The sequence below is a fragment of the Octopus sinensis genome, linkage group LG14 (genome assembly GCF_006345805.1).
Source record: "Octopus sinensis linkage group LG14, ASM634580v1, whole genome shotgun sequence".
Taxonomy (NCBI): Eukaryota; Metazoa; Mollusca; class Cephalopoda; order Octopoda; family Octopodidae; genus Octopus; species Octopus sinensis.
The window spans coordinates 25,291,372-25,317,456 of NC_043010.1; the positions used below are offsets into that span (position 1 = coordinate 25,291,372).

At 38.3% G+C, this 26,085-nt stretch overlaps 1 protein-coding gene across 2 annotated transcripts in view; it reads left to right on the forward strand.

Moving 5' to 3' along the window:
• The first annotated feature begins 563 nt into the window (after positions 1–563).
• Positions 564–26,085, forward strand: part of LOC115219286 (fibronectin type 3 and ankyrin repeat domains 1 protein) — a 45,428-nt gene continuing 19,906 nt past the window's right edge. Inside the window, exons 1-8 of one of the 2 annotated variants that reach the window (XM_036508737.1) lie at positions 564–857; positions 2,299–2,482; positions 6,324–6,451; positions 10,639–10,720; positions 11,413–11,487; positions 20,275–20,340; positions 21,236–21,450; positions 25,749–25,921. In XM_036508737.1, coding sequence (XP_036364630.1) covers positions 848–857; positions 2,299–2,482; positions 6,324–6,451; positions 10,639–10,720; positions 11,413–11,487; positions 20,275–20,340; positions 21,236–21,450; positions 25,749–25,921 — 933 coding nt within the window. In that variant the 5' untranslated portion in view covers positions 564–847. Of the gene's footprint in view, positions 858–2,298; positions 2,483–6,186; positions 6,222–6,323; positions 6,452–10,638; positions 10,721–11,412; positions 11,488–20,274; positions 20,341–21,235; positions 21,451–25,748; positions 25,922–26,085 lie in introns of those variants that run through there. The other variant, XM_029789447.2, reaches the window with a different exon arrangement.

A 26,085-nucleotide genomic window follows, 5' to 3' on the forward strand; every position in this document is an offset into this window, starting at 1 on the left:
GGGTGGGGGTTTAGTGTCCAGTCTTCGCTAGTAGTACCGAAACAAAATATCCTTAAGATGATAAGGAATGGAAAGTTGATATCGATTGATGGATTTGATAAGTTGAAGATATTTTAGTAACAGTTCATTACACGTGTGTATCCGTGTGTAAGAATGTCTAAGCGAGAGAGGACAGCATATTACAGCATTCCATGAAGGGTTTTGTTTTTTGGGGTTTGTTTTGATGTTTTCTTGTTTGTTTATTTACACTGAACCTGCCACCCCCCTTGTGTTGATCATTAATTAGACCCATTGGTTGTCTTCAACTCATTTGAATACGCACAAGTCGTTGTAGGATCGACTACTTACGACTAGCTAGCGCGGAACGCGACTGTGCGTGGGCGCGCACCGGGTCCAGTCTTCGCTAGTAGTACCCACTTTCTACCAGTATACCAAGATTAACATTTTTTAGTTACCTAGAAATTATGTTAAAAACTGCCGTTCAAACCGAAAAGAAACATGTTAACAAAAGGAAACGTAATACATCAAAATGTATGTTGTGTGTGTATGTATGTGTGTGCGAGTGAGAGAAACAGAGAGAAATGTGCATATTTTTACACACATGTGTGTATCAGTGAGTAAGTATGTGTGTGTAATAAAGCACGTGCGTGTTTTCTCAATTCAAAACAGCGTCTGGTTTAGGATTTTCTGAGTTGATTTTCGTCAACTGTCAGTAGGTGAGAGTGGCGGGTTTTCTTAAAGTCCCCGACCCTACAGGGTGGGGAAAAAGTGATTGTCATCTTCATCACTTCCTCAACTACCATAAGAGTTTATATACTCTGATGGTGATTTCTTACTGTATCCTGTAATGTCAGCAGGTAAGTCGTCTGTGTATGTATGAATGTGTGTGTATTTAGATTCTTTATATTTAATTAGTAGTTCTCTCAAAAGAGAAAATTGTGTAATATGTTTATAATTATTTAGGTTTATTTTCCATTTTTGTGAACGAGGCTGTTATAAAAATAGCAGCAAAATCTCCTTCAAATCGCATCTAATTGTCTTGAAAGGAGGAGGGACATTGTGTAATGCCGTCATGGATAAACTCTTGTAAAACGACGAATATTCACGATTGGATGCTTTTACTCTTTACTATTAGGACACTTTACCATTAGGACATTTGACAGAGAAATCTAAGCGATAAAGCGTTAATGGAACCCCTGGACGTAAAAATCAGGGAAATTAAACCAAAAATTAAATGCACCAAATTTCGTTTACATCAAATAATACAACGTAACAGAAAAAAACATTAATATATCTCTTTATCTTCTCCTTTTTGAACTTCACTATCACCTTATTTTCTTGAATCAGTGTAAAAACTTCTACATAGTTCCTCAACCTGCCTGTTATAGCTGCCAAATCTCACCTTTGATCATAAATCTAAGGTGCAAATCTAGAAATTAAAACAACGTATTTCTTTGGTTTACATAGACACTTGAGGGCATGCCATTTTTCCTCCTGATCTTCAAACACTACCATCATAAACAAGCTGAGTGATCCAGCATGACCATAACTAATTAGCTGAAAAGAAAATTATACAGTATTTTTCAGAAAATACTGCCGCATATTTTCAAAGATTAGGGTAGAGTCGTGTGTAATCGACCCTCGTACATCAGTGCTCCTAACCCAACGTCAGTAAATTAGGTACTTGTGCACCAGTGACATCAACACAAAGTTTATAGTGTCGTTCCATTGTCAGATCATTCTTTAAAAGGCAGCAAGTAGCAGAATTGTTAAAGTGTCAGAAAATACCTTCCAGTATTTCTTCCAGCTTTTCTACATTCTGAGCTGAAGTCTCGCCCAGGTCAACTTTTGCCTTTCATCTTTTTGGTGGCTGGGGTCAATAAAATAAAGTACCAATCAAGTAATGTAGTTGACTGTATTGACTGACTTTCTTAAATTTTCTGGCCTTGTACCTAAATTAGAAACGATATTAGTACAAATTCTGAAGATGCTGACTTTGTCATTTAACCCTTTAGAATTGATAAAACATGTGTCAAGTGAGAAAGATCCATGCTCTAATTTGAATATTTCTTACAACAAGCATTCACGCTGGGTCTCTTGTCTAAGAATAATTTCCACTTATGAGTCTTAGAGGTTCTGAAAACATGGGCATTGTTCTTTCTCTTCTGACCAATACTCCAAAAAACAAAAATGCAATTATCCATACCTTTTTCCTACTAAATAGTGGGACTTCTCTGATAATATAAGAAATCCTAACAACTTTTTTTGTTTTTGTTAATTTCTATTTTTTCTTGTCAGGGAAAACTGAAATCTCAGAGGTCGAAGTGATTGATAAAAGCCATTCTACTGTGCATCTTGACTGGTCTTCTTCTCTACTCCAATACAACTACAGCATTCTAAATTACACTGACAGGGTCTACGCAATCTTACAGCAAACAGTAGGGAGCTGCGAAGATGAGACTAAATGGAATGATGTATATATGTATGTACGCCTACGTCATAATTTGCCTAGTAAAGAAAATAACTATCAAGATTTCATTTCTCTGAAAATGGATTTTGTTGTTTAACTCCTGGTCATCTCTAATCCAGCAGACCTTTGATCAAAGATGCTCCAGCCGCAGCCAATCTCTTTTTTTTTTGTCTTTGTTTTCATTTCCTTTTAAACATATTGTATTTAGGGCCACATTATTCAATGTGCTGCTTTATTCAGCATACACCCACGGGTTATCAAAGCATACACCCACGGGTTATCAAAGCGTTGGCTCCGGTCATCTGCGAGCCCTTAACACGTCTATTCAATATGTCATTGGCGACGGGTGTTATACCTGCAGACTGGAGAACAGCGATAATCTGCCCAATTTTCAAGAAAGGGAGCCGCGAAGACCCGCTTAACTACCGACCGGTTTCCCTTACATCAATAATCAGCAAGATGTTCGAAACCATCCTTAAGAAAAGTATGATGCTCCACCTCCAAAACACAGCCTCTATCTCTGATTCCCAACACGGCTTCGTGCCGAAGAGATCATGCTTGACCAACTTACTGGTAATGGAAGAATTGGTGACGCGCATCCTCGATGATAGTGATGCTGTTGACATCGTTTTATTGGACTTTGCCAAAGCTTTTGACTCGGTAAACCACCGCCTATTACTTGTCAAGCTTCAAGCATATAGTTTCCATCCGGATATTGTACGATGGGTTGGTGCCTTCCTCTCAGATCGCTCCTTCCAAGTCCAAGTTAATGGTTCGCGGTCCGACGTCTCCAGTGCGAGCAGTGGCGTGCCTCAAGGTTCAGTGCTTGGGCCCTTGTTGTTCTTAGTCTTCATAAATGACTTGCCCGACGACCTCACGCAACACACCCTTCTATTTGCCAACGATATCAAACTGGTCGCTCCTCGCGGTGATATAGAGGATCTTCGTCGATGCCTCCACCAAATTTGGAAGTGGTCTAACGAATGGGACCTGTGTCTGAATGTGTCAAAGTGCTGTCATCTGCCTGTTGGCTCTCCTCCTGCAACTCAACTTGATTTCGAGCCGGGTCGTCTGCTGCTGGAGAGGACCGATCAGGTAAAGGACCTGGGTATCTTGGTGGATTCCTCCTTTTCGCCTTCGGCCCAGTGCGTCCATGCTGCCAACAAAGCACGCGGAATTCTGTTCTTGATTCGACGGTCATTCGGAATGCTCACAGCAGCCATATTCCTACCACTCTATGTCACGCTGGTGAGACCCATATTGGAGTACGGGATTCAAGCCTCTTCTCCTTATCTCAAAGACATACAGCATCTCGAAAGAGTCCAGAAGCTGGCTACCCGCATGGTTCATGGTCTCAAAAATTTGTCCTATGAAGAAAGGCTGAGGACGCTCGACCATTATTCTCTTGAAAAACGCTGCCGCCGTGGTGATCTCATTCTCGCCCACAACATCGTAAGCGGAAAGTGTAACCTCTCGAAAGAGCTGTTCTTCACTCCTGCTCCAGAGCGTCGGCTGCGGGGTCATTCCGAAAAGCTCTACCTGCGACGATTTCATCTCAATCGAAGGAGAGGAGCTTTCTCCATCCGGGTTGCGGATCCGTGGAACAAGCTGCCAGATGAGATGGTAAAGATGCCGACGACCGCTTTGTTCAAAGCCTCCCTTGACCTCAAGTGGCCTGAACTCTTTACATGAACACCACCCTGTACTTAACTCCATGTCCCCCTACATGGCCTTGCTATTTGCTTTTGAGCCAAATTAACTAACTAACTAACTAACAGGTCTAGCAACAGCATAGAGATTTTCTCATTGATTCATCTTATGTGTTTTCAGTTGTTTAGCCACATATCAGTCTTTATTAAGCAAACCTATAATCAAAGACATTCCAACCATGATCATCTCTTGCTCATTCAAAAAGAATTCATTGAGGCAGATTTTCTGTGGTTGGATACCCTTCTTGCCACCGACCATCACCAGTTTCCAAGCACAATTATACTTTTCATAGAGAGACTTGTTTTCCTTGTATGACAGTGATGCTTGTTTACAGCAATCACATGATGTCGAGTCAGTGACAACATGTGACATCACACACACACACGCACCTACCCACACATGCTCACACACACACACACGCATGATAGGCTTCTTTCAGTTTCCCTCTACCAAATCCACTCACAAGGCATTGGTTGGCCCATGGCTATAGTAGAAGATACTTATTGAAGATGACATGCGCTGTGCTTGTGGAACAGACTGCTTAACCATACGGCCTTGTTTATGCTTATTTGGTGCACCCTGTTCTCCCCAGAATTGCAAGCCTTTGCAATTATTTCCTATCCTCTGATTTTTTATGAAGACATCAACCTGTAAAAATTCAAACTGAACATCAACCACATCAGTCTCACCTGTATGGGAGGGCATCTGTCCAGAGGCATAGCCAGGTTCAAAAGTTAGGGTGAGTCAGCACATGAAAAAAATGTGCTTGGACACAAACCAAACAATTTTAAACCCATTTCTCTTAAATTACATGAAATATTTGTTCATTAGTTTCATGTTTCAGTAATAATGTCATTATGTATGAAACTTATGACTACTGATATAAGTGATGCATAAAAAAAGATGAAACTCCACAAGATTGTCCGATGTCAAGAGGTAATGATGTCAGGTTCTTCAGATGTCAGCAGCCACCAACACGTCACAGGAGATTGAGCAGATAGTTCAAAAACTTGGGAGGCTGGTCAAATAAAGTCATGACTCCAGAAAGTTCTTTCAAGGCTATGCAATTTAAAAAAAGAAGAGATCCGACTTCTATTGTGCAAGTGAACTAAAGATTTTAAAATAATTTGTTGAAAAGGCACCAATTTTGAATAATGTGCCCAGGGGAAACAGTTACTCCTCCATTGCTATGCTGTTGTTTATGTCATGGGCATAAACTAATTAATTTTAATTTCCAAATATAAAAGAAGAAATTCCTTCAATTGATTCAGAAACTAATTCTGATTACAGATTGTATTTAAAAGCCATCTACCACCAAGTGTATATTTTGAATGTGAAGGGATTCCAGCACAACTACTAAATTATATTATTCTATTTAAGTTAATGTTAATGTATTTAATACAGGAAATAGAAATAGTATGTGTTATAAGTTATAGATAGAATGATAAACAGATATGCAGGTTGGCTGGTTGGTCGGTTGGTTGGTTGGCTGGTTGGCTGGCTGGTTGGTTGGTTGATTGGCTGATTGGTTGATTGGTTGGCTAGCTGGTTGCTTGGTTGGTTGGCTGGTTGGTTAATATAAAATTAATTTTTACGAAGCTATCTAGAATTTTATAAGACTAACTAGAAATAAGTATAGGATGAAAAATAATCAGTTTTGGTCAATGACAAATATTTTCCTTTTTCTGGAAAACTTATGAGAGATAACTGTATATATGTTTCTGTCTAATTCTGACCATTTCAGGAATGTAAAATAATTTAGAAAGTAAGTAATTCAAAGGTATTATCCACATGGAAACACAATAGTCATGCTAGTGCTAACATATTTTATGCAAGCAGCATTTTCTTTGATATTAAATAGAAATGGATGTGTAATTAGACAAACAGAGAGATAAAGAGGTAAGTTGGTGTTAACATAGTCAATAGATAAAAGAATTAAATCCAGCCCCATGACAGCATGGAAAATAGACAGGTGGTGATGACAATGAAGAAGAAAAACAAATACTTTAGTGATGAAACAAATAAACAGACAAATGGATAGGTGAGTGTGTACTAACATATGTATGGACCATTAAAAAGCTAATTAACAATAAATATATATTGATAAAAAAATCAAGAACTAATATTTTCTTTTTATATGTAGTGGATATGGTGAAAGTAAAATTGTCGGAGACCTTGAACCAAAGCAGGAGTACAAATTTAGAATTCGCTTCCACCGAAATGATGACATTTACTCAGCCTGGTCACCAGCAGTACAAGTTATTACCGATAGTGAGTCAACATTTTTGTTTTTTTATTTCTATTTTACTCCTTTTGCTTATACTTTTTTTCTGTTTATCATTTACATTTACAAACTCTTGATTTCTTAACATCTTCAGTTTGAAAGAAGATGACACATAGATTGTGTGTGTGTGTGTGAACGCGCACATGTGTGCATGTGTTTTTAGCCACAGGTGGTCTCCGGTTACGCAGTTCTATGATCAAATGGTAATCCAGCTATGACTGATTTTTTTTTTTTTTCTTCACTGACACTTTATGTAGAAAGTGTGATTTGAGGGAGATGTGGCTTTTGTTTTTAGGTTTAGCAACCATGTAGAGTAATGGTTCACAACCATTTTGACTATGCAGCACACCAGAGACTCACTGAAAAAATTGCTGGCATGATTTGCATGGAAAGTTTTACAAAAAAACTATAAAAATTAAAAAAAGTTTTGTAATATGTAAAAAAACGTCTGTGGTTACCTTGTTTTATTGATATATGAAAGCACTCCGTCGGTTACGACGACGAGGGTTCCAGTTGATCCGAATCAACGGAACAGCCTGCTCGTGAAATTAACGTGTAAGTGGCTGAGCACTCCACAGACACGTTTACCCTTAATGTAGTTCTCGGGGATATTCAGCGTGACACAGAGAGTGACAAGGCCGGCCCCTTTGAAATACAGGTACAAGAGAAACAGGAAGTAAGAGTGAGAGAAAGTTGTGGTGAAAGAGTACAGCAGGGATCACCACCATCCCCTGCCGGAGCATCGTGGAGCTTTAGGTGTTTTCGCTCAATAAACACTCACAACGCCTGGTCTGGGAAGCAAAACCGCGATCCTATGACCGCGAGTCCGCTGCCCTAACCACTGGGCCATTGCGCCTCCACCTTGTTTTATTAACCTTACTTACATATAACTACAATAACAATTTCAATACACAATAGCATAGTTACAAGTTATTTGTACCTGCCTGAGACCATCCCTGGTTCTATGATATAAACTACCTGTTCTAAAGGATCTGGATTAAATTTCTCTCCAAATTTCATGTTAATGTACATTCCAAACACCAGCTTAATAATGACAATGTTATTTTATTAAATTCTTCATTACTTTCAAAATTAACTTAAACAAAGGCAGTGTATTTCAATATAAATATGGTAACAAAGGGGTTAAACATTACTATAGATTTGTTAAGCTATATTAATCAATAACATTATTAATGGCATTTGTTCCTCAGAAGCGTCATCTGCCAGGAGTAATCAGAAATCACCAACAAATGGTAGATGCAGCAACACACTATTACAGCACATACCCCCATATATATATATTTAATTAGAGGTTAAAATAGCCCCATAAAGGGATAATAATATCCAATGAATTACTGGTTCATTGCTTAGTGTTTTTTTGTGAAAAGTAATATTCATAGAATAATAGGTCTAAATATATATCTTGGTTTATAAACATTCAAGAGAAAATTTAGAAAATGGAGATGTAGCATTAATATAATTTATTAACTGCAAAAATCCAACATTCCAACATATGTATGTATATGTATGTATGTATGTATGTATGTATGTATGTATGTATGTATACACACATGCATACATGCATACATACATACATACATTAATATGCTTGATGATATGCCATTAATGTTGAAACCCTAAAAATACTAACAAGCACACATAATTTCCACATAGACTGCCTCTACTTAAAATGAAAACAAAGTGGCAGTGGCGTAACATTGATCCAAAATGCCTTTGAATATCGTATCATATCCTCTCGGCACCATCTTTTAACCACCAAATGTTGAAGTCCATCCCTTGACCAAATTTGCATACATGAGGCTGATAACATCATAAGACTTGGAAGGCAGCTCCTTGAACAACATGCTTTGTCTGATAACCTAGAATACATGCCCAAAGAAGTTGCACAACTCTACTGCATTGTATCATCAGATGAAAGGATGAGCCTATATGAGAAGAAACTATGCATAAATATGATAGTAGAAAGCTCTGAGATGATAGTAACATCAATCATCAAAGCAGTTTATCATGGACCAATAGCCAGATTACTACCTCCCACTTTGAAGGGTATGCAATTGCAATCCAGGAACTGGAAATATCAACCAAGTACCTGATGCACAAAAGGGACAGAAATGCAGGAAAATGAGTAAAATGTGACAACTGAAGCAGACTTTGTGGAATTCACACTGAAGATATCACCCACATCATAAACAGTTGTCCGTAAATGTCATCATGGTGTTATCTACCGATGAGACATGATGTAGCTAGGACACTCTATAATGAAATCTGTCAGAAGGATAATCCTGAAGACAAAGAAATAAGAATCCACAATATGGTAGCAGCCATAGCCTCTCATAATAAAAAGGAATACTGGTAGAATGTCTCAGTGAAGACCTCAATAAAATGTAAGCACAACAGACCTGATTATAATGATTTGGGATAGAGAAGAGAAACTGTGCACAGTTGTGGAAATTAGCTGCCCAGCAGATGTTAACATACAGTGATAAAGAGAACACCTCCATTGAACTATTGAGAAATCTGCAGTTACTCTATCCAGATTACAAGCTCAGGTTTATACCTGTAATTATTGGGGCCCTGGGATATGTGACACAATGTCTAAGTACCAATCTTGAGAAATTAGGCTTCTCAAAACCAGAAAAGAGAAAACTAGTTTGAAGACTACAGATCCAATCCATCACTGGAACTGTAGAAATCTGTAAAACTTTCCAGAGGTTTATCATTTAAATATATATATATAAGCATCTCTAGATATGCAACTATATGCATATATATATATATGCATATATAACATACATAAAACAAAACATACAAATCTGTACATATACATGCATGCATACATACATACATAATACATGCATGCATGCATGCATACATACATACATACATACATACATACATACATACATACATACACACACACACACACCACACACACACACACACACACACATACATACATACGAAGCAAAAATACCCTGTTGTTGATGTTGAAATTCCAATGAAGGAGCCTTGAATCTAGGTTAGAAACCAGCTCTTTCTCTATTGGCAAGAAATATTGGAATAAACCTGAACAATGACATACATACATATGTGTCTTCAAAATTATCTTGTTTATATGTATGTGTTTTACTACAATGGATATCTAAACATTTATTGACATCTCCATCACATGTACAGTCATCTTACTTATCATCATCATCATTCTTCATTATCCTCTTCTCCCTCCTCCTCCTCACCATCATCAATATCATTGTGATATGTGATTGTGTATGATCTTTATATATCATATATGTCTATCTTAGGTCATCTAGATCAGGGCTGAAATGGAGCTAAACAACAGCAATATATTGCTGTTCAAGACAACAGTACTCCTATTGCTAGACTATTAGTTGAAGTGAGTCGATCAGCATATCATTTCTCACTGCCAACTTTGTACTATTTCTTTTCCATATTTTACATTAACATAGCTCTTCTTCAGCCTGTATGTCTGTGAGGAAAGGAGGTACAGGTGGGGACACTGTGCACTTGCTTGACTTGCTAGAAATAGCAGCCTAATCTCCTTCAGATAAGAAGTCCACACTAAATAATGTTGTCCTAGATATTCCTAAAAAAAATGGGATGGTCAGGTTAGAATGCCTTTCATCAATCAGTGTTGATGTGATGTTACAGCAACACACCTCTTCTTTTTATACCAGTTTTCTCTTTTTTTAATAAATGAATTCTTTCCAGTGCAAGAATCCAAAACTAATCTCGCCTGTCTGCTTATTAAGCTCATTTCCAGTGCCAGTGCTACCTGACTGGTCCTGTGCTAGTGGCACATAAAAAGCACCATTCAGCATGGTCATTCCCAGTGCTACGTGACTGGCTCCTGTGTCGGTGGCGTGTAAAAAGCACCATTTGAGCGTGGTTGATGCCAATACCACCTAACTGGCCCTCATGCCAGTGGTACATAAAAAGCACCTACTACACTCTTGGAGTGGTTGGCGTTGGGAAGGACATCCAGCTGTAGAAACTCTGCCAGATCAGATTGGAGCCTGGTGCAGCCTCCTGGCTGCCAGCTCTCAATCAAACCGTCCAACCCATGCCAGCATGGAAAGCGGATGTTAAACAATGATGATGATGATGATGATCACTTTCTCTTTCTTTTATTCAGAAGAACCATACTATGGAGAGAACTTGCATAAAGCTGTGCGAAACCAATCTATGGGTGAAATTAAAACTGTTCTAAGCTCTGGGTAAAGCATAATGTTTATTCATTTAATTTTTTTTGTTTTCTTTTTTACCTTCTTTATTTGTATCTCTACTCATATTTACTGTCTTACCATTTTCATTGATATTGTCATCATCATTGTCATCGTCATCAGCCATCATTATAAACACCATCACCATCATCAGCATCAACAACAGCAGCATTATTATCAATATAATTATCATCGTTACCATCATCATAAAGCCAAGAATGATATATTTAGTCATTCAAATTGCTCAATATTGCTAAAAAAGAAAAAAAAAAACAAATTTCTTTCAACCAACATCCTACCTATTGTCTTTTAGGGAGTACATTTTGTTTTTTGAGTCCCTAAATCTTATACCACTCCCTATAACATTGACAAAATGCTTTAATCTAGAATCCATGAGGGATTTCTTGCTTTTCCTCTTAATGCTACGAACCTGGAGTTAAACATCAGACCTTACAAATAATCCTTATTAGGATTCTTAAGGGTTGGTGATAGGGATGATCACAAGGTTTCTTATGAAGACAATAATTATGTTGAGATTTATGATTTATAAGGATACTAATGTTAAATAATGACTATAACGATGATTATTATGTTGATAGCAATGATGGTATTGGTGTTGTTATTGTTGTTGGTGATAGGAAAGGAGAAAGGATATTGATAACTTGGTTTTTCATACTGTGTTACAGAAATATCGTAGCTGATGTGCGAGATGGTCATGGTTTAAGTGCATTAATGACTACAGCAAAGCTGGGCCAAACAGAGTAAGTATCCATTGTGTATATACAGTTTCAAGTGCCTAGTGCTGAAATGAAACAGCAGAATAAGATAACTACTTGCTCATATGCTTTTGTGTTCAAATCTACTTTAGATATTTTGTTGTATGTTTGGACAATTCTAGTCTCCCTCAGTTTACCTAGATACCAGAAATAAAAGTCAGATCATGTACAAATGCTACTGTTACATAAGATAAACTGACATATATCCTGAGGTGGACATCAACATGCGGTTGTGAAATCAAATATTCTTTTATATGTTCCAGCCCAAAGGCTGTGACCATGTTGGAGCAAGATTTCTTGGTAACACACAACACACTAAATGAGCTTATCTGATTATTGTGTTTTCACAGCATGAAGTTAATAGTAGCTTCAATTTAAATATTGTGTGTGTGTATACAGTTGCGGCTAAAATGTTCAGAACAGCATTGTTTTCATCAGAAAAGTAAGTATAAGTTTTTATCAAAGTAGTTTTATATTCTATAATTTTCACAGAGGATAAATACAATATTAATTGTTATTGTCTGAGATTTTGGTGTAATTTGAGAGGATAATATAAAAGTTATGAATGATTTAGTGATTTACTGCAAAACCCATGGCGGCCAAAATGATCAGAACGATTGAAGAAATAACAAAATAATCAAAAATGACAGAGAATACTGGAATTATTTAATATTTAGTGTGAAGCCCTTTAGCTTCAATCACACACTGACATCTTCGACTGCATGAGGAAATTAAATTTTCAATTTCTTGTTGGGTGATCTTATTCCATTCTTCCTGAAGGGCATTCCATAATTGCTCAGCTGTGTTAGGATTTCTGGCTTTCGAACGTTCTCCTAGAATATTCCATACATTTTCAATAGGATTGAGATCTGGGCTTTGAGCAGGCCAATCCATAACAATAACCTTTTCAGGCTTGAGGAAGTTCATGACCACCTTAGCCTTGTGACATGGGGCATTGTCCTGCATGAATATGGGTGGTCGCTTAGTTGAATTTCTCAGCACAGGCAAGACATGATCTTTTATAAGTTGTTTATAAACTCTTGCATTTACCTTTCCATCTAATCGCACCAAAGGGCCCACACCATCTACAGATATCATCCCCCAAACCATGACACTTCCTCCACTGAATTTAACACTAGTCTTAAGGCATTTAGGCGACAATTTTTCACCTACTTTTGTACAAACGTACCTTTTCCCATCTGAGCCAAATAACATAAACTTAGATTCATCACTGAAATGCACCGTTTGCCATTTTTCTTGAGACCACAACACATGTTCGGTTGCAAAGGTAAGACGACACTTTTTATTCTTGGAGCTGATCAGTGACTTCACTGCAGGTGCTCTTGCTTGTAGGTCATGTTCAACTAAACGACAAGACACAGTTTTTCGAGATAAAGTTTTCTTCAATACAATGCTCATTTTCTGAGAAGCAGCAGCAGCAGTTTTAAATCTGTCCTTTTTAACCAACTTTACCATAGCATGATCTTCTCTCTTGGTCGTTTTTCTTGGCCTACCTGTAAACTTTCTTGCTTCACACGAACCACAACCATCGTAGACCTTAAGAATACCGTGTACAACACTTTTTGACTTGTTAACAATCTTTGCAATAGATCCAATACTTAAATTATCCTTCCTTCAAAGTTTAATAATCTGCTGACGAATTGGTAACGGAGTAAGTGGCATTATATTAACAAAGTACACTGCAAATATTCTTACTAATGTTTAGTAAACGAACCGTCACATAAACAAATTCAAAACATTAGAGTTCACCGGTTAAATATACTAAAACACGGAGTAAAAGCAACCGTTCTGATCATTTTGGCCGCCATGGGTTTTGCAGTAAATCACTAAATTATTCATAACTTTTGTATTATCCTCTCAAATTACACCAAAATCTCAGGCAATAACAAATAATATCGTATTTATTGTCTGTGAAAATTATAGAATATAAAACAACTTTGATAAAAAATCATATCTACTTTTCTGACAAAAACAATGCCGTTCTGAACATTTTGGCTGCCACTGTATATATATATATATCAGAGCAAATCTCTTTAGTACATTCGTGAAAACACGTATTATACTTCGTAAACAGTTCAACTACAGTTTTGTACAACAATTGAAGTGTAATTTTAATTCCGTGAATTTTGGGAGATCTTTTTTCCGAAATTTGTTCCTATTGTGTTTTCAAAATTTGTAATTCTGACAAAAAATGGATACGAATTTCATTATATCAAGCAGCGAGTCAGAATTCGAAGGATTTTCTACTGAAGACCTTCATAAATCTAACTCTATGACTGAAAAAAAAAAGCACGTGGTATTTGATAATGAATCTGATGTTTCATTTTCCGAAAGTGAAAACAGTTAATCCGAGAGCTCCAACAGTGATAAAGAAAATGAATTGGCACCTGAATGGAGTGAAAATTTAAAAACTGTTTCTTTCAGTGATTTTTCTGAAGAAACTGGACCAAGCCACAGACTTTCCCAGGAGAGTAAAGCCTTAGACTATTTCTTTTTACCTTTTCGAATGAAATCATTACGGCGGAAACGAACCGTTACGCTAAATGTAAACAAAGCGAAAGAAAGGATAGTTAGTGGTTTCCCACAACCTTAAATGAAATTAAGACTTTTGCCATAAATATTATTATGGGTATCAGAAAGTTACCCAGAATAACAAATTCTATCGTAAAATTTTGTTGTATACCCAATTGAATATTAGCTAATAACCCATTTTCTATAGCGATGTTTGAACAAAATTTTAATAATTTAATATTTTGTTGAATTTACCTGTATCTACCTGCAATTAGAGTCACTTTGTGACAAAAATTATAGTATAGAATTGGTTGAGAATATTTCATTAAATTATCTTCCAAAAATCAGATTAATATATTGATAAATAAAAAAGTTATAGTTGTTTAATGAAACCAGACTAAATTTATGATTATGTTAGAAATTAATTGAAACACATAAGGGGTGTATTTTGGTCAGAAATATAGTAACGAAAGGGTTAAGATGGTAATGTATAGTTTGAGGAAGATTTGGTTGCTGTTATTAACATGTAAAGCAATTTTCTAGAGGCTCTCTTCGCTCATTTGTAATACAGCTTTAGTTATGTGAAAATGAATTCTTTACAAAGAGACATCCATCTATATTTCCTGGTAAAAATGGTGCGTGAATGGCTTGAGGTTTCTCTTGACAAAAATGAATTTGTTAGCTACTCTACTTTTGTAACGAAACTGTTAAATTGAATTAAAGATTAGTCCTCATATTTGGTTAATTAATTATATTTATTATAGTCTAGCCAGAAATAAGATTCCTGCACATTTACTCTTTTTACAAGAAATAATTCAGTAAAAATAGATCTGTCTATTTAGCTGTCACATTCTTAGGAAAATTAAAATGCTGTTTTATGGAGAACTCATCTGATTTAAGTTTGGTCACTGTGTGTATGTGTATGTGACCTTTTCAATATCATTAAAATATACTTTGAGATTGATTAGGTTCAAAAGATATAAAGAAAAATAAAAGCAAATTTATTTGTAATTATTCAATTAAATTACACAGCAGTCATCATCCATTAGCATTACAAATGCTCCCTACCACCATCATCTATTACCAATCATCAGTACCTCCACTGCTGCCTCCATCTTAACCCACCAACCACCACTACCATCATTATCATCACCACAGCTGCTTATTAATGAAGCAGTGAAACAGCAGAATGTTATTAATTAAACTTGTTTGACATAATAAAACCAATCAAATCACTGAATCTAACCTGGTCTTTAACACTCTATCTCTCTGATATATATATATATATATACTTTATTTTAAGCAGCAGAAAATTCAACAAAATCTGTTACTCTGAGTTTCTCGTTGCCGTTCATCAGACAGTTTTTGCTAGAATGGGACCGATATATCAATTCAATCTATACTCTTACAAACGCTACACCTTTAAAAAGAAATGGACTTGTTTGATTGGCCCTTTAGAAAAAACGGTCAATCTTCGAGCGATAAACAAAAAGGTCAAAAATATATGTATATATATATAAAAAAACTTATAAAAATTATAAAATCCGAGGAAAAAACCTTACATTGAATAAAATACATATTGACGTTAATGAAGAAAGTGCAAATTAATGCATAGAAATTAAACCTGTTATAAATATTACACTGCAATACATATTTATATTAAAATCTACATATATATATCAACATACACAAAAGGATGCGCGCAAACGCCATACATATACAGACGTATGAATATAAATCTAAATATACACATAAAATGCATGTGTACATATATTCACGCAAACCATCTCGCACGCAAGCTAAAAATCATCTATGTAGCGATTCTCATATACTGAGTAATGGGGGGGAACGAAAGAAAGGGAGAGAGAGAAAAAGGAACGAAGGAGGGGTGGGGAAAAAAACGAAATAAGAAAAAATTATGTATACAAGCAGTGTAACGGCATTATTGGCATATATGGAGACAAGTATACATACACAAGTTCGAATGGATACATATACATACAGTCGTGTATATGTGTGCTTAAGCACAAACATACTTTCACTTACACATACACAGATACGCATGCTTACAAATACATATGCTTTGCTATACACATACTTATATCAACATTCTAATTTTGACAACATTGCTTTTTTTAAAAAAACATTGCTTTTTTTTAAAAAAATGGGTGCATTAATAAAAATATATACGAAAGACATATAAAATAAAATATAACATCCTATTTTGGGCCATTTATAAATAATCAAGGTAATATAAATAATCAAGGTAATCCTATACAATACAATAACATGAAAACAAAGTTGGAGGTTTTTCCTAATATATATATAGAAACATAAGACTTTGCTATACGGATTAAGATCCGCATAGCTTGGAAACAAAATCCATTGTAGGGCTCATCGTTCAAGAGTCAAAATCAAAATCAAAAATACAAAATATATACTCTATCCATATGGTATATTTATATTCAACATTTTAAATTTAGCCGCATGCCTACATAAGTTCATTAGCTCACTTCTTTGATTCAAAGAATTATTGTCTTTGAATAAGATGTACATTTTTTTCTAATAGACAAAGCTTGCACTTGAAATTATTTTTGTATGCTCCATACCTGTATGGTGCCGCCCTGTCCAGAATGCTCCATGTCACGTTGAAAGGTGGGGCTTCCTTTTCTTTTAGTTCCCAGACATATTTTGCTAGGCTGGTTTTCTTCCTATTCTCTGGGTATTTAAATGAATTTTTATGAGAATAAAATCTTGTTTTAAATGAATTTTCTGAAGCCCCTGTGTATGTCTTGTATTCCAATGAGCCTTCCACTTGCACCTTGGCTCTATAAACTACTCCTTTCACTAGACATTTCCCTTCTAACGGACAGGAGCTTTCGTTTTTGAAATTACATTTCTTAATGGGCTCGGCACCATGTCTAATCTCAATTAGCTTCCTATTATGTTGGCTAATGTAAGAGGCGAAATTTCTGCAACAAGAATAGCTAACCTTCAGGGTTCTTCTGTTAAATATCCTATAGAATTTATGACCCTGCTTAAAATGCTTAGAGACTAATCTCAAAAATTCCTTACCTATATTAGTCTTTACGGCCTTATTGAAAGCCGGGTTGAACCACAAAACTTTCCTGGTCCTAGTTCTTCGTGCAGCATTATTATCAGCATTAAGCTGGTTGAACTGGATCTTCTCAGAGAATCCACTATCCTTTAATGCGCTATCGTAATAAGGTGCAGCATTATGGAATGCTGCCTCGTCCGAAGAAATTGAAGATATTCTTCTACCTACATTGCTGACTAAGTTCCTAAGGATAACTGGTGGATGGTTCGAATCTTTGCTAATATACGATAGCTTTTCATTGGGCTTACGGAAAGGTTTAAATCTATCCGATCTTACATTAAAATTTACGTCTAAAAAATCTACACTATTCAGGTTAGCATCTATCGTAACCCGTAAAAAAAAATATTGACATTTTTATGCTTTTATATATCCGGGGGAGAGGTAGACCCAAGAAGACATGGGATGAGGTAGTCAAGCATGACCTCAGAGCGTTGGGCCTCACTGAGGCAATGGCTAAGGACCGAGATCTCTGGAGATGTGCTGTGACTACTAAGACCCGGGATGCTTCCGGCACCAGTTCCGCATACCCCCTGCCCATTCAAAGTACCTTGGATCCCGGAACATCTCACTGTGCTTGAGGAGACTTGTTGAGTCAAGTGCATATACATGAACATCGAACCAAATATCAATGGAAACAGTAGCTTTGATACCTGTGCCGGTGACACATAAAAAGCACCATCCGAACGTGGCCGTTGCCAGTGCAGCCTCGACTGGCTTCTGTGCTGGTGGCACACAAAAAGCACCATCCGAACGTGGACCGATGCCAACCCCGCCTCGAATGGCTTCTGTGCCTGTGGCACATAAAAAGCACCATCCGAACGTGGCCGATGCCAGCACCGCCTCGACTGGCTTCTGTGCCGGTGGCACATAAAAAGCACCAACCGATCGTAGGATCCCGGAACATCTCGCTGTTCTTGCACCAACCAATCAATGGAAACAGTAGTTGTGATACCTGTGCTGGTGACACATAAAAAGCACCATCCGAACGTGGCCATTGCCAGTGCAGCCTCGACTGGCTTCTGTGCCGGTGGCACATAAAAGTACCATCCGAACGTGACCGATGCCAACCTTGCCTCGAATGGCTTCTGTGCCGGTGGCACATAAAAAGCACCATCCGAACGTGGCCGATGCCAGCACTGCCCCGACTGGCTTCTGTGCCGGTGGCACATAAAAAGCATCATCCGAACGTGGCCAACGCCAGCACCGCCTCGACTGGCTTCTGTGCCAGTGGCACATAAAAAGCACCAACCGATCGTGGGATCCCGGAACATCTCGCTGTGCTTGAGGAGACCTGTTGAGTCAAGTGCAAGTACATGAACATCGAACCAAATATCAATGGAAACAGTAGCTGTGATACCTGTGCCGGTGACACATAAAAAGCACCATCCGAACGTGGCCGTTGTAAGTGCAGCCTCGACTGGCTTCTGTGCTGGTGGCACACAAAAAGCACCATCCGAACGTGGACCGATGCCAACCCCGCCTCGAATGGCTTCTGTGCCTGTGGCACATAAAAAGCACCATCCGAACGTGGCCGATGCCAGCACCGCCCCGACTGGCTTCTGTGACGATGGCACATAAAAAGCACCATCCGAACGTGGCCGATGCCAGCACCGCCTTGACTGGCTTCTGTGCCGGTGGCACATAAAAAGCACCAACCGATCGTAGGATCCCGGAACATCTCACTGTTCTTGCACCAACCAATCAATGGAAACAGTAGTTGTGATACCTGTGCTGGTGACACATAAAAAGCACCATCCGAACGTGGCCATTGCCAGTGCAGCCTCGACTGGCTTCTGTGCCGGTGGCACATAAAAAGCACCATCCGAACGTGACCGATGCCAACCCTGCCTCGAATGGCTTCTGTGCCGGTGACACATAAAAAGCACCATCCGAACGTGGCCGATGCCAGCACCGCCCCGACTGGCTTCTGTGCCGGTAGCACATAAAAAGCACCATCCGAACGTGGCCAACGCCAGCACCGCCTCGACTGGCTTCTGTGCCGGTGGCACATAAAAAGCACCATCCGAACGTGGGATCCCGGAACATCTCGCAGTGCTTGAGGAGACCTGTTGAGTCAAGTACATGTACATGAACATCGAACCAAATATCAATGGAAACAGTAGTTGTGATACCTGTGCCGGTGACACATAAAAAGCACCATCCGAATGTGGCCGTTGCCAGTGCAGCCTCCACTGGCTTCTGTGCCGGTGGCACATAAAAAGCACCATCCGAACGTGACCGATGCCAACCCCGCCTCGAATGGCTTCTGTGCCGGTGGCACATATAAAGCACCATCCGAACGTGGCCGATGCCAGCACCGCCCCGACTGGCTTCTGTGTCGGTTGCACATAAAAAGCACCATCCAAACGTGGCCGATGCCAGCACCGCCTTGACTGGCTTCTGTGCCGGTGGCATATAAAAAAGCACCAACTGATCGTGGCCGATGCCAGACCCCTCTGGCACCTGTGCAGGTGGCACGTAAAAAGCACCCACTACACTCGCGGAGTGGTTGGAGTTAGGAAGGGCATCCAGCTGTAGAAACACTGCCAGATCAGACTGGAGCCTGGGGCAGCCCCTGGCTCCCCAGACCCCGGTCGAACCGTCCAACCCGTGCTAGCGCGGAAAACGGACGTTAAACGATGATGATGATGATGATATATTAGACAGAATGAGATAACAAATCCAAGGCTGTGAGGAGTTTTCAGGACATTTATAATGAAATTGTCTTACAACTGTTTCGGGGATATCCCAGAAATATTCCTAAAATATATATGTGTGTGTGTAATTGAAAAAATGTTTAGAGATCTATTCAAATCAAATTTATATATATAAAAATGATGGAGGTGGAAATAGCATAGAATTAAGTCTAAGATATTTTCAGTTCAAGAGGGAATTTAATAAAAGGTCATATAAATAAAAATACTAATATTACCAGTTTCGATGTATTTCATCTTATCAAATATTAGTAAAAATTTGAAGTAAAAACAGTCTATCTTCTGTCTGGTTGCCAAGAACATGTCTGTAGATTTTTCGTTGAAGTCTTCTTTAAATATAGTTTGGTGTAGAGTTCAAAGTGTTAGAGAGTGAGAGAAGATAACTACACTACATCCTTTGTATTTCAGTATTATGGAGATGCTGTTATCCTTCAATGCTTCTGTCGATACTAAAGATGAGTCAGGAAAAACAGCGTAAGTATTTAGAATATCTTGTTTTATTTTGTGTTGGGGAGATAGGTCTTGTTACATTAGAGCAGTAGTAGTAACTACTCAAAACTTTGCAGGAGCTAACTTCTGTCACTAGATTTTATTGCCATCTGTAGTAAAATACTAATTTGGAAAAAGAAGTTTAGGGTGATCTTTTTCTAGATACACACATATGATTTGTAATGAATGATTCTTATGCTTTCAGAACAAAAAAAAACAAAAAAACCCTGAGTTTCAGTAGCAGATAATAGCACCTTCAAGACCAGGGGAAGCATATATTTATGCTGATGCTTGCAGGAGTAAATTCAACAGATGTTATGGAATTTTAAGTGAGTAGTAGTGAACATAACACATTTGGGTTTTCAACAGTGAAAATGCCAGCATATCATTCAGAAGTAAGTTCTGCACACTCTTTGTGGCCTGTTTTGAGATTATGAAGGGAACAATCTGGAGAGTGGTGCTTTTGTTCCAAATACACATATTTCCAGAACACTTTATTATCCTGGTTGGTTTTCTTTTTAATCAGTTGCTTGATATGGTTTTATCAGCCCCTCACTATCTATCTATATCAAGCTATATATAGCTATGTTATGGCCAAACTTACAACTTGTTTCTCCAGTCTAGAACTCAAATTCAAATTGAATATGATAAAGAGAAAATAGCATTTAAATTTCAGTTTGAAAAACAAAAATAAATTCAGTACTTTAATAAAATTTTAAATTTCAGTTTCACTTATCTTCTTCAAAACTCATCTCTGGCTTTCCAGTTTAGTGAAATATCTCAGTTTCATTAAAACAAATTTTCAAAATAGAAGCACATATGTAAAAGAAAGCATATATGAAATAACGTTTTTTTTTTTTTTTTTGTGGTGTTATCTCAGTTTAATGCATGCCTGCTTCCATGGCCAGTTACCAGCTGTGAAGATACTGATTGCTCATGGTGCACTCTTTGATGATTATGATTTGGGTGGATCTAGTGCAATTCATTATGCCATTGACAGCTGCAACTGTGAGCTCATCGAGTGGATTTTCAAGTCAGGAGCAGATGTAAACTGTCGAGACAGAAATGCTGGCTGGACTCCATTGATACGGTGTGGTGAGTTTTGTGTTTATAATTTGATCATTTTCTTCTTCCTTTTACAAACTCGTTGGGAAGCACATGCGTGTATGTGTGTGTGTGTGTTTGCATGACTGTAGAGTTTCAGGTTTATGTACAGAGTTATATCTGCTTCATCCAGCCAGACATCTGTATGTCGTATCTGCAGCTAAGGATGCACATCAAGGACTGGGATGTATGATTATGCACAGAGGTGAAGATGACCATTATATTGAGTGGAAAACCATAAATAAAATGAATTCAAATCATCTTTTATTTTCTAGAAAAAATTCTCTATTTGATTTAACTACAATTGCTTATATATATATATATATATATCATCATCATTATATAATGTCTGTTGTCCATAGTGGCATGGGTTGGACAGTTTGACCAGGGCTGGTAAGCCGGAAGGCTGCACCAGACTCCAGTTTGATTTGGCATGGTTTTCTACAGCTGGATGTCCTTCCTAACGCCAACCACTCTGAGAGTGTAGTGGGTGCTTTTACATGCCAACAGCACGAGTGCCATTTGTGTGACACCGGTATCTTCCACAGCAGCAATTTTGCTTGACTTGATGGGTCTTCTGCTCAAGCATGACATAGTGCCAAAGGTCTTTGTCATTGCCTCCATGAGGCCCATTGCTCGGAAGGAATTCAGCCACTTTACCTCCGAGAGGTCCACCACTCGTAAGGAACCCAGCCACTTTGCCTCTGTGAGGACCCAATGCTTGAAAGGAACTCACCCACTTTACCTCCGTGAAACCCAATACTTGTAGGAAACTCAGCCACTCTGCCTCCAGTTGAAAGAAACTCAGCCACTTTGCCTCTGTGAGGCCCAACACTCAAAAGGAACTGTTTGGACAGTGTCCTTTGCATGCCACCGGCAATGGTGCCAGTTATGTGACACCAACATCAGCCATAGAAATTCATGGTGACAGCATATTGCAAGGTCAAGTAATCATTGTATTATATTCTCATTGTATTAAACTTGTACTAAATATTTTTCAGCATGCTCCTTTATCATATTATCCACCATCAACAACTTTGGCCACCTTTTTGAATTCAGTACCTCTATTAACCATGAACATGCTTATAAAAGTCAATAAACAGCACAACACTCATGACTTTCAGGAGCATTTTTTCTCATACTTAAAATTGTCAAAACTTAGAATAAACTGCATCAGTTGTTAGCTATAAAGACAATGCATCCTTAAAAAACTCCATACTTCCTGAAATTCACCTACACTACACTTGACAGGCCAATGTACCTTTTCCTCTTCTTTATGACTCTCTTAATGCTCTCTTTTCTGTCTTTTTGTGTTTTATTCTGTGTTCTATGCATGCACTTCTTGCTTCCATTGCTTTCTTTCTGTACTTGACTTCTACGCCTGCTTTCTGTTCCCATTTTAACTCTTTTCAGACAAGTTTTAGTGCACCTGAGCACTGTATTTGAGGAACAAGCTCATTATTATTGAGTAAGAGTGCAGCACATGCTGTCAAAGTGATATTGGGGTACTAATATATAAAGCCCAATATACCCATCATGACTACCTGTCTGATAAAGGCTCACCAGGTACATATATCACAACCATATGTGCACAACATAGTGATCTCATGCCAAGATAAACAATATATGACCTTGCAGGTGAAACCCAATTAGAATTTTTTTCAGGTTGATTAGCCCATTCTGCTCAAAAGGTCCTTGAATAAGGTTTGTTAAAGGATGATGAATGAAACATCCATTCAAACACTAAAGAATCCTTCTTAACACATGACTATGAAGCTTCTCCACTATTCCTGCTTATGATAAGAGATGCACATATTATCAGCCACTAAGGGACACCTTCAACTGGTTAAGGTTAAGCAATTGACAAGCAAATCTGTGGTATTGAGCAGAATATTTGCTGCAGCCCATCTTTTACACCAAGATAAAACGTACATGATAACACTTCCAATGTAGAAACAAGATAAAGCCAGTGTAACATGTACATAAATTTGCCAAAACAATGGGTTGTCCCCACAAATATTGCGTTTAAATAAAGATCATAGAGAAACCAATTTCCAGCCATAGAAAATGTACATTCTTCACCAGAAAATCCTCGGAATTTTACAGGAAGTCCCCAAATCCTCGGAACTTTCCAGGAAGTGCCCAAATACCCTGCACTTTCCAGGAAATCCTCATATTCAGGGAACTTTCCAGGAAGTCCCCAAATCCTCGGAACTCTCCAGGAAATCATCGGAATTTTCCAGGAAGAACATCCTCAGAACTTTCCTGAAAGTTCCCAAATCATCGGAGGTTTCCAGGAAATCCCCCAAATCCTCGGAATTTTCCAGGAAGTCCCATCCTCGTGACTTTCCAGGAAGCCCCCAGATCCTCGGAATTTTCCAGGGAGTCTCAACACCGGAACTTTCCAGGAAATCTCAAACTCGGAACTTTCAAGGAAGTCCCCAAATTCTTGGAACTTTCCAGATAATTTCATCCCCAACCTAGGAAGTCTTTCTCGGGACTTTCCAGATAATTTCGTTGTCTCTTGGAACTTTCTTGGCAAGTTCGTCCCCACTAGCTGAACTTTCATGGAAGCTATCTCCCTCGGAACTTTCCAGGAAGTCTTCATCCTCGGAACTTTTCAGTTAATTTCGTCGCCATCCTCGGAACTTTCCAGGTAATTTCATCCCCAACCTCGGGACTTTCCGGGAAATCGTCCTCGGGAGTTTCTAAGAAGTCTTCCCCCTACTCGGAACTTTCCAGGAAGTCTCCCCTAATCGGAACTTTCCTGGTAATTTCGGCCCCAGTCTCATAACTGCCCAGGTAATTTCGTCCCCATCCTCGAAGCTTTCTAGGAAGTTCTTGGAACTTTCCAGGGAGTCTTCCACATCCTCGGAACTTTCCAGGTAATTTCGCCCCCAGCCTCATAACTTTCCAGGAAGTCTTCACCTACTTGAACTTTCCCCCGAAATTTCATCCTGAACCTCGAAACTTTCCAGTAAGTCCTCCTCTCTTCAAGATTTTCCAGGAAATCATTTCACTTCCTTGGAAATATTCAGGTAATCTCGTCCCCGTTCTTGAACTTTCCCAGGTAATCTTTCTCCATCCTTGAAACTTTCCAGGAAGCCCTCCCCCTCCTCAGAACTTTCCATCAAGGCCCCTCCTCCACTTCTTTGGAACTTTACAAGACGCCCTTTCCAACCTTGGAACTTTCCAGGGAGTCATTCTCTCCCCTCAAAACTTTCCAGAATGTCCTTCTCTTCTTCGGAACTTTCCGGGATATACTCCCCCTCCTTCCCTTTGTTGGATTTAAGATCAAAAGCCATGAGCGCTACTGCCTGAGGAAGGACTTCCTGGAAAAGTTCATGGAGGTGGCCGCACTACTTCTGGGATGATATACATTTTGGAAAGTAAAGATTTCCTGTAAAGAGGTGCGGAAGGAAGTTCCTGCTAAGTTTTGATGATAGAGAAGGACATGCTGGAAAGTTCCAAGGATGATGATGTGATTACCTTGAAAATCCCAAAGACTTCCTGGAAAGTTCTGAGGGTATTGACTTCCTGGAAATTCCTAGGAGGGGAAGGGTGTTCTTGGAAAGTTCCTATGATAGGGTGGAGACATCCTGGAATGGATGAGGAGGGACTTCCTGGAAATTTCCAAGATGGGGAGGAGGAGTGGGACTTCCTGGAAAGTTCATGTGCCGTTTATCCTGAAATGAGATCATTATGTCGCACACATATGGTTGTGATGAATGTGCCTGATGTACCCTTATGTCATGATGGGTATACTGAGATTCCTATATTTTACTTTAGTGTCACTTTGATGGCATGCACTTCTCTCAGTAATAATAATTATTATTATAATCCTTTCTACTGAAGGCACAAGGCCTTGAAATTTTGGGGAGGGAACCAGTCGATTACTTAATAATAGTAATAATAAAATATTAGTAATGGTTTCAAATTTTGGTACAGAGCTATCAGTTTTTTGAGAGGAGGGGCTAGTTGATTACATTGACTCTAGTACTTCACTGGTACTTATTTCCTCTACCCTGAAAGGATGAAAGACAAAGTCAACCTTGGTGGCATTTGAACTTTAATTGGAAAAAGCAACAATTACTTGCTCAATTTAATACATAATGTGAAAGGAAATCAACCACTGTATGTTGGATGCTACATATAATGGACTTATACCAGGCACCTCAAAAAGTTAGACGTTACATAAAGACCACATTAGTGATCTTTGAATTTCAAAAACCTCAGAGTATATCAGTGAAATGATGCATACATTACATTTTTCCTATCTGTTTTGACAGCCTCTCTTACTGGTAACTCAATAGTTGCTATGGTATTAATTCGCAATGGAGCCGATGTTAATCTCCAGGATAGTGATGGGAAGACCTGTTTAATGATTGCTGTCGTCAATGGTCATCAGCAATTAGTGGAAGTTCTCTTGGAGAACAACGCTGATATCTCAATTTTAAATAAGGTTAGTAGATTGTCATCTTTACTTTTTTATCTTAATATAATCATCATTATTGCTATTATTCGTTGTGAAGATTTACATAAAATGAGATGAGTAGGAAGCAAAAACAATGAGATAAAAGGTATATATACATAGTATACAAGTACATGAATGATACAGTCCTCCAA